Below are 10,000 nucleotides of genomic sequence, written 5' to 3' on the forward strand. Positions count from 1 at the left end.
TATATTTTTTTTTTCTTTTTTTAATGTTGAATTGTTTTTCTTTTTTTTGTTTTTTTTTGTTTTCACGTTTTTGGCTTGTACTTCTCTTTTGTCGTTTGTTTTTGTGGGGGGGGGTGAATGTAGCGAATTAAAAATAGTTTTGTGTGTGTTTATAGAAAGCAAGAAAAAACAAAACAAAAAAAAAGCAAACAAAAAAAAGTATATTTACCTCGGGAACTTTTTGTTGGACGCATTGTGCAACTTTGAATACCCTTTCGCAACCATCCGCTCCGTCTGATTTGGTCCAATAAAAATGTGGAAAAAGCAAAAACAAAAAAGTAAATAGGAAGAATGAAAGAGTAATAATTGTATTATCTTTTTCTTTTCTCTCTCTTTTTTTTTTCTTTTTCTACTTTTTCTTTTTCTTTTTCTTTTTCTTCTTCTTCTTTTTTTCTTTTTTTTTTTTTCGTTTATTACTTTAAGTACCTATAAACTTTACCGTATGCAACTCTGATGATATTATTTTATCTGTTAAGTATGTAATAAAGAAATAAAAGTGTTAAAGTTATTTTTGTTCTCTCTTTTTTTTTTTTTTTTTTTTTTTTTTTTTTTTTGTATTGTTAAGAAACGAATTAGAAATAATAATTCATTATTTTCGTAAGTGTACGCTTGCGCGAATCTTTTTTTTTTTTTTTTTTTAGCTTTTTTTTCTTGTACTTTTTATTTTTCCTTTTTTTTTTTTCTTTTTGTATTTTTTAAAGAAATAAATAATATCGAAACAAATATTTACCCTGTTTGGCACAGGCATTGAGAATTTCGGTGCCCTGTGCCACCAAATTTTCCGGCAAGAATCCCAACAACATTTCCGCTTCTAAATTACCTTCTTCGTCCACCTATAAATAAATAAATAAATAAATAAATAAATAAATAAACAAATATATACATACATATGATATCTGTGAGAAGGAAAAAAAAAACAAAAAAGAATAAGGATAGAAAAAGAAGAAAAAGAAAAGAAGATGTCTCTAGAAATTATGCGAATAGTTAAAGACGAACGATTAAGATTAAAGATTAAATTTACCAGACTGAAAGCATCTAGCATGCAGAACATGTAGCAGGATAGTGATCGTTCGTTTACCAGATTTCCATCGTTTACTTGATCGATCAAAGCTGTCCAACAAAAAAAAAAAAAAAAACATCATTAATTAATTCTTATCCGCCATTTGACTAATTTTTTTTTCTTTTTTTTTTTTTTTAATGATTGAACTTGCAAAAAATATCCATTAATTCTTGTCCGCCATTTATTTAATTAATTAATTAATTAATTAATTTATTCATTTATTTTTAATTGCTTACCTTGCGTTGTTCCATGTTCCTCCATGCAACGAGTCTTATCTCCGGCAACCATGTCTAACAATTCTGAGGGTACCCAATCTGGAGGCTTAATCATATCAAAATTTGATCAAACTTTAGAAAAATTTATTTTAACATTTTATATATGCGAGTGATTTTCCGTTCTCCCTCCTCCCCTTTTTTCTTTTTCTTTTCTTTTTTTTTTTTTTCATTTTGTCTTTCCTTTTGTTTCTTCTTTATTTCTTTTTTCTTTTTTTTTTCTTTTTTTTTTTATTTTTTTTATTTTTTTTTTTTTGTTATTTTTTCGACTTATTCACTTTTTCACCATGACAATGATATTCTCTCGTTTAACTTATCATTAATTTATTTAGCATAAATTTTTTTTTTTCGTCGTAAATATCTTCAATTACAATGCACAATTTTGAAAATTATTCATTGCGAAGATATTTGAAAATTTTGTTTTTTAAATATATTAAAGAAAAAAAAAAAAAAAAGAAGAGTAAAAAAGTGATATTGACAGATAAACTTTTTAATGACGACATTTTAATTTTTCCATGGCTATACTTATAATTCTGAGAAAAAGAAAAAAAAAAAGAAGAAGAAAAAAACATTTTGTTTATAAACGATGATTAGACATAATTCTATAACTGTTACGTTATCCAAGAATCATTTTTCCTTCTACTAAAAGCATTTTCACAGTGATTAATAATGCGTCGTAATCTCGAAATCAAGAGAGATTCGATTCTCTTCAAATAAACATGAGCGAAGAGATGAATGAAAGAGATTAAGAAAAATGATTAGAATATGTAATTTTTTTTTCTATACTATCTTGCTTTTTTCTCATTTTTATTTATTTTTCAAAATTAAGAAACGGCTCCGTCGTTTTCTTCCTACTTGATTAAACGAAAACAAAAAAAAGAAAAACCCAAAGAAATTTTTATAAATTAAAAAAAAAAAAAAAAAAAAAAAAAAAAAAAAAATCTATCTCAAACAATTTTTTTTTTTTTTTTTTTTTGATTTCATAAATTTTTTATAATTACGTATTCTTCAAAGTTTCCATGAAAATTTTAATTTTAAACATCAAAAGGATAATTTTTCTTTTCTTCCCTTTCCTCTTTCCTTTTTTTTTTTTTTTTTTCCTTCCTTTATTATTAATTATTATTGATATTAAATTAATCGAGTCGTTGTATACAATAAAAATTGACGTATGTGTTCAATATGAAATAGAAATAGAGGATACTCTTCGGTATCTTATCTGTCGCGGTGGCAGCGGCCAACTAATATCGATTTTGTGGTATTCGACGTCAGGGACGTAACATGAATAAAATTACCTTGAGAAACTTATATCATGTACTATGTATATATATATGTATGTATGTATGTATGTATGTATGCATGTGTGTTTGTATTTAATTAAAGTTTTTTTTTTTTAACATTAATACAACCGAGAAGAATTTTATTTGTCGAACAGATTACACGGACACAAGCCTATATATATATATATATATATAAACAATAACAATTTATAAAATTATTAACAATAATTGATATATCAATTGTATGTGTGTCCTATGTGTGTGTGCGTCTATCTATGTGTTTTTATATGCATGCATTTGTATAATTAAAAATATAGAAATTATTATCTCGAAAAAATAACAAGAAAAAAGAAAAAATATAAAAAACATATTAACTATTTCGAACTGATATTTTTTTCACGTATTTTATAAGAAAAGAAATATAAATAAATAAATAAATAAATAAATAAATAACATGGCTAAAATAATAATTAACATTAATCGATTAAATATAGCTCAAAGTGTAAGAACAAATTTTGCGGCAATATTTTTTTATGTATTTTATTTAAAAAAAAAAAATAAAAAAAAAATAAAAAAAAAATAAAAAAGAGTAAGATAAAAAAATGACATTAATTAAAACTATAACTATAAACGTATCAGTTGATACGTTTTAATCGATCGATATTGAAATTTGGAAGATGTCATATTGAAAATTAATTCAAAGGTAATTAAATAAATAAATAAACAAATAAATAAATAATGAAATAATAATAATAATAATAATAATAATAATAATTTCATGCTAATATTACTACGGACGTAACTCGTTTATAGACGATTGGAAATATATAAATAAATTCTAATAATAATAACAACAGTAAGAGTGACAACAAAAAATGGGGGAGGATTTACAAGGTCTGTCTCGGTGTCAACGACTTCTAAAATCGATTTTCGCGATAAGAAAGAAAGAAAGAAAGAAAGAAAGAGAGAGAGAGAGAACGATGCCAAGAAGTCGTGTCACGACCCACGCAATAAATACATTCACACACACACACACGCGCGTACGCACAAATATATATATACATCGATCAGATATGTAGAAAACAGGCCAAAAATTTCTTAAATAATTTTAAAAGAAATTAATCACAGTATTTTCGAGTCACCCTTTTTAAGCATGTACTTGAGCTCATAATTCTTCAATTTAGACGCGTGATTTTTATTATTTGCGAAAAAAAAAAAAGAAAAGAAAGTAAAATAAAAAGAATATATAGAATTTGAAATTAAAACGAACGGAGAAGAATAAATTGATTTTTTTTTAATAGTGATCTAAAAATCACCCTCGAACCACCACCCATCACCATCTAACACGAAATTTTGATCAATGCTTTTACTTACATTGTTTTTTTTCTTGTTTTTTTTTTTTTTTTTTTTTTTTTTTTTTTTTTTTTTTTTTTTTTTTTTTTTTTTTTTTTTTTTTTTTTTTTTTTTTTTTTTAATACTTAAACTTCACAAATTGAATGAATGAATGAATGAATGAATTAATTAAAAAAAAAAAATACTTGAAAGAGAAAAAGAAGAAGAAGAAACGACACTTACCCCGGCATTAACATTCTTCATCGAAACAAGAACAACAAATACGGCGAAGAATAATTTTCCTTCCATTTTCTTTTTTTTTTTTTTTTGATATTTGATTTTTGTTTTTTTTTTCTTTTCTTTTCTTCACAAAACCAAAAAAAAAAGAAAAGTTAAATCGACCCGACAAAAGGAAAGGCACGAATTCTTCTTTATTTATTTATTTTATTTTTTTTTTATTTTTTTTTTTCTTTTTTCTTGCTTTTTGTTTTCCCTTTTTATTTCTTACGAATTGCTTGCTCTCAACGATACGTTACTATGCGAAATACATGAAGAGGATGTAAACCCAACCGTATTTATAATACTCGAAATTAGAAACGGGATGTGGGCGTTAAAGGACATTATAAGCATAAGCTAATTTCATATTATCCTTTCTTATACCAATTGGAAGTCCACGTCTATAATTAGCCAGCTAATTTGTTATTTAAGTGTAAGGTAAAAATGAAGAGGGAACAAAAAGAGAGAGAGAGAGAGGGAGGGAGAGAGAGAGAGAAAAGAAAAAAAAAAAAGGATTGAAATTCTCTGTGACAACGCATCTTTGATATTATACTATATTTGACATATACATACGTAATCGTGTAGTATGCACGTTTGTAGCGGTTAAGAGTCCTTGATTATATCCTGCATAGTGCATGTAAATCTATCTGAGATATGTACGTCTCAGAATGTATTAGTTATAATTCATTGTCAATGATATCGAACGAATTATTTTTTTCCTCTTTTGTTTTTCTCTTGTTCACGTTCTTTTTCTCTTCTTTTCTTTTCTTCTTTTTTCTTGTTTTTCTCTTTTTTTTCCCCCCTTTTTCTTCTCTCTCTTTCTCTCTTTTTTCTTTTCTTTTTTTTTTTTTTTTTTTTTTTTTTTACATCTCGGCATCGGTAACTTCGCAATAACAAGTTGGATAATATTAAACGGTTACATCGCCTTGTGATTTCTTTTAAATTGGTTTACTCGTAATGTACCATTAGTACTCCTTCATTTTATTTAACTACTTCGACTTCCTTTTGCAATTTTTATTTGTCTTCCTTTTCTTTCTTTTCTTTCTTTTTTCTTTTTGTTTTATTTTATTTTATTTTTTTTCTTCACCTATATATATATATAAGTGTATGTCGATAGTTTAAAAAAAAAAAAAAGAAAAAAAAAAAGAAAAAGGAAGGAATTTATTTTGGCAATTTTTTTTTCTTTTTTTTTTTTTTCTTGTTTTTGTTGCACTTGCTTAAAAAAGAATACCTTCATTATTAATATTTTTTTAAGTATATATTAATACTAAATAATAAAATAATACTAAATTTTTAAAACTAAATTTACAATAGTATATTCTATATTAATATATATATATATATATTAATAATATAACAATAATATAATAATATAAATATAACTAATACTTCCTGAATATTTGTTCTAATTGGAAAAAGTTTGAATTTTTTCTTTCTTAATTTCTTTCTTCCCATATTCCTTTAGTTCCTTTTTTTTTTCCTCTTAGAGTTTCTTTCTTTATTCAATAAGAAAATTCCGATTAAACTTCAACCCCATCCCACCCTATCCCCACTTCACCCCATCCCATCCCGTTTTAAAATGCTTTTCAAAATTAAAAAATAAAATTCATCAAGAAAATTGACAGATGGGTCGATTGAGGTGGGCTATGGTTGAAGAGTGCGAGGAGGGAGGAGGGGGTGGGGTAAGATGGGTCGAGGGATGGTGTTTTAAAATTCTCGAATTAGAAGAAAAGTAGATGGATTGTCGGTGAGTGACGAGGCGAAGATGGGTGAGGTTAACTGAGACGAGACGAGGGATGGCGAGGTGAGGTAAAGTGGGATGAGGTGAGGTGAGATGAGGGTGGTCTGGCAAGGTCGAGTTTCGATCGGTCGAGAGAAGAAATGCATCACGGATCGGGGTCAAGAGAGCACTCGGCTTTTTTAAACTGGCTGCTGCATAGGGTTCGACGTTTTTCCAAGCGCGTGCTCTCTCTCTCTCTCTCTCTCTCTCTTACTCTCTCTCATTTTCTTTTCTTTTCCTTCTTTTCTCTTTATTCTCCTCTTTCCCTCTTTAGATAATATATAGATATATATATATATATATATCTCAGACTCGTTTCTTCTTCTTTTCTCTCTTCCTCTCTCTTCGTTCTTTTTCGTTTTTATTTTTTCCTTTTTTCTTTTTTCTTGATTTTTATTCTCGATTCTCTCCTTTCAATTTCTACCGTGATTCCGGTACCAAAGATTTGATCTCTTCTCGTAACTAACTAGCTAACTAAATTGCAGATAGCTTTGATGATACTGGTACACTGAACAACTGGTACATTGGTACTGGTACTGGTATTGATACATTGGTACTGGTACACTGGAACTCTGGTACATTGGTACTGGTATTGGTACTGGTACTGGTACTGGTACTGGTACTGGTGCTGGTGTTGATACATTGGTACTGGTACACTGGAACTGGTACACTGGTACTGGTACTGGTACTGGTACTGGTGCTGGTGCTGGTGTTGATACATTGGTACTGGTACACTGGAACTGGTACACTGGAACTGGTACACTGGAACTCTGGTACATTGGTACTGGTACTGGTGCTGATGCTGGTGTTGATACATTGGTACTGGTACACTGGAACTGGTACACTAAAACTCTGGTACATTGGTACTTGTACTGGTACTGGTGCTGGTATTGATATATTGATACTGGTATTGATGATGGTACATTGGTACTGGTATTGATATTGGTATTGCTACTAGTGTTGGTACATTGATACTGGTACTGATATTGGTATTGATACTGGTACATTTTTACTGGTATTGGTATTAGTTTTGTTACTGATAGTGGTACATTGGTACTGATACATTGGCACTGATACATTGGTACTAGTACTGATATTAATACTTGTGGTGATACTAGTTCTTATGATGTTATTGATACTGATACTGCACGTGTACCAAGTTATACTTCTTTACTTCGAATCGATCGAATATCTACGGATTTGTTTGGCCCTTTGCGCACGTGCAGAATTCGTGAACTCCATAGATATATCTTTGCATGTATTTGTATATATTCACGTATCATACGTACGTACGTGATTGTGCGTATCTACTATATATATATATATATATATATATATATATCGATAGGTCATTTGAATATAAAAAAAAAAAAGAGAGAGAGAGAGAGAGAGAGAGAGAGAGAAATAGAATACAATACAAACTTTATTAATTCCTCGTTCATTTTCTTTAAAAAAACATACCAAATTTGTTTTATCCTTCAATAAAAATTTATTGTTCGCATTCGATATCACGAGTTCGTCGATGTAATTAATGACAATCTCTTTGTCATAATCGTAAATTTTTATGAATAAATGCTACTTCGATTTTGTTCTTTTAAACAGGACTCGATTTTTTGGTTTTTCTTTTTCTTTTTCTTTTTTTTTTTTTTTTTTTACGATGAAAATATAAATGTGACCATCTTCGAACGTTGTGTATTCTTCTTAAGGAATTTCTAATTCAAGTGACTCACTCGGTATATGTCTTCCAAATGCAGATATATATATATATATATATATACACATGCATACACACGCAACTCACTTGATATCCTTAAGGCGTCTCTCTTCGCGACAGATTGCGAACGAGCCTTAAAACTGACTCGATCAATCATTCATGCTAACGAATATTCTTATCTCCTACTGTCTGTCTTTCATTATTTCTTTCTCTTTTTTACTTCTTATTTTGTTTCTATTCTATTCTTTTCTTTTTTTCTTTTTTTTATTTATTTCTCATTTAATCGTTTATTTATTTGTTTATTTTCTTCGTTTTTAAAATTTTCGATCGGAGATACGATAGGCAAAATCGAACGCGATATGAAAGTAGTTACTTTTTTTCTTTTTTTTTTTTTTTTTCCAAAGAAAATATTGCGGATAAATTGTTTGTTCGGAAATTAAAGAAAAACTCTTTATTATTTAATAGACAAGACTATTTCTTTCCTATTTGACAAATTATTTTTGGATTAAAAAAAAAAAAAAAAAAAAAAGGAAAAAGAACAAAAAGAAAAAAAAGAATTGATTCTTCAAGAGAACTACTTTCGTTTCTCTTTTGTTTCTTCTTCTATTTTCTTTCTTTTTTTTTTTTTTTTTTTTTTTTTTATTATCAATTTCGAACGAGATTATCTTTTATCAAAGAAATAATAATCAAAAAAGTAAACCTCGTAATTTTTCTTACCCTTTCTATTTCGTTTCTCGAATAATTTGATCAAAAAAAAAAAGAAAAAAAAAAAAACGAAATAAAATAAATAAATAAATAATAATAATAATAATAGCAATAATAATAATAATAATAATAATAATAATAAAACAAACAAAACTTCTTAGGGAATGAAAAATGAAACGTATAAAATACCCTATTTAGTAAATCTAATTTATTAATGAGGTTGATAATAAAAAATGGAATTAGATTGTATAAATGAATAAATTTTCAACCGATTTGATTCCATTTGTTCCTTTCTTTTTTATTTTCTTTTTTTTTCTTTTTCTTTTTTTTTTCTTTTTTCCTTTTTTTTTTTTATTACCACAGGAAATACGAGAGGAAATTGACGAAGGTAAAGAATGAATATATGGAAAATAATCGTTAACACGATACAAGTTCGTTGGGGTGGTTTAAGGGGAAGGATAAGGGTTGTGGGAAGGGGATGGGGGTTGGGTTGGTGGTATAAGCAAAGAGGGCGGAGTCGTGGCGACTCAGTTTCGCTTCCACGACTTGTTTTTCTTTCTCTTTTTCTTTCTCTTTTTCCGTTTCTCTTTTTTCTTTTTTTTTTCTTTTTTTCTTTTTTCTTTTTTCTCCTCCCTCGATGAAAAAGTAAAAACCCTTGGAAGAACCACGTCGCATGTCGTGCTTCTTATAAACATTTATTCTTCGTACTAAAGAAAGCAACGACGTATTTTAATTTAATCATAAACTCGACTCCTCGCTCTATCCTTTGTTAATCGATTAACATAAATATTGTCAGTAGTTCTTTTCTTTATCTTTCTTTCTTTCTTTCTTTTCTCTCTCTCTCTCTCTCTCTCTCTCTCTCTCTCTCTCTCTCTCTTTCTATACGGAAACGACAGAGAAATATTTTCACGGGTTGGAGGAAAGGAAAAAAAAACGATAAATAAAGAGATAATAAAAATTAAATAAAAGAAAAATGATAAAAAGATAATAAATTCTATCTTTTTTTTTTTTTTTTTTGCATAGAAGAAAAAGAAAAAGCAAAGAAGACCCGACGAGAACGTTTTCGTAAATTTTAGAAATTTTTCGATCGACGATAAAACGTTAAAGTAATATTTTCAAGAAGTATTGCAATTCATTTGGCGAATGAAAATATAATCAGAGATTATTATTATTATTATTATTATTATTATAGTATAAAAAAAAAAAAAAAAAAAAAAAAAAAAAATCGTCACGCAAAATATCGGAGCTTTTTGAATAAATGAAAATTGTGTTCAAATGAATTCTCATTTTCTTTATATTAAAAAAAAAAAAAAAAAAAAAAAATAAATAAATAAATAAAAAAATAAATAAATAAATAAATAAATAAATCAAATTAAATCAAATTAAATCAAATTAAATACAATGGAATACTCATTAATAAATTTTCATTTGTAAACATTGAAAATAAAAAGGAAGAAAGAAAGAATGGAAGGAAGAAAATCCTTAAATGAAATTATCTTTCACCCTTTCCTTTTATTGTACACTAATGTATCGTTGTAAATTGTA

The 10,000-nt window shown here is 27.3% G+C and overlaps 2 protein-coding genes across 19 annotated transcripts in view; one reads left to right on the top strand and one right to left on the bottom strand.

Moving 5' to 3' along the window:
• LOC124429898 overlaps positions 1–5,053 on the bottom strand; it is a 5,484-nt gene extending 431 nt beyond the window's left edge. Inside the window, exons 1-5 of the mRNA XM_046975739.1 lie at positions 4,224–5,053; positions 1,336–1,420; positions 1,061–1,149; positions 770–872; positions 209–273 (exon numbers count right to left, since the gene is read on the bottom strand). Coding sequence (XP_046831695.1) covers positions 209–273; positions 770–872; positions 1,061–1,149; positions 1,336–1,420; positions 4,224–4,289 — 408 coding nt within the window. The 5' untranslated portion in view covers positions 4,290–5,053. The remainder of the gene's footprint in view (positions 1–208; positions 274–769; positions 873–1,060; positions 1,150–1,335; positions 1,421–4,223) is intronic.
• The window catches only part of LOC124429889 (CREB-regulated transcription coactivator 1-like), a 50,486-nt gene that overhangs the window by 12,509 nt on the left and 27,977 nt on the right, over positions 1–10,000 (top strand). The window lies entirely within an intron of this gene.

The sequence above is a fragment of the Vespa crabro genome, chromosome 16 (assembly GCF_910589235.1).
Source record: "Vespa crabro chromosome 16, iyVesCrab1.2, whole genome shotgun sequence".
NCBI lineage: Eukaryota > Metazoa > Arthropoda > Insecta > Hymenoptera > Vespidae > Vespa > Vespa crabro.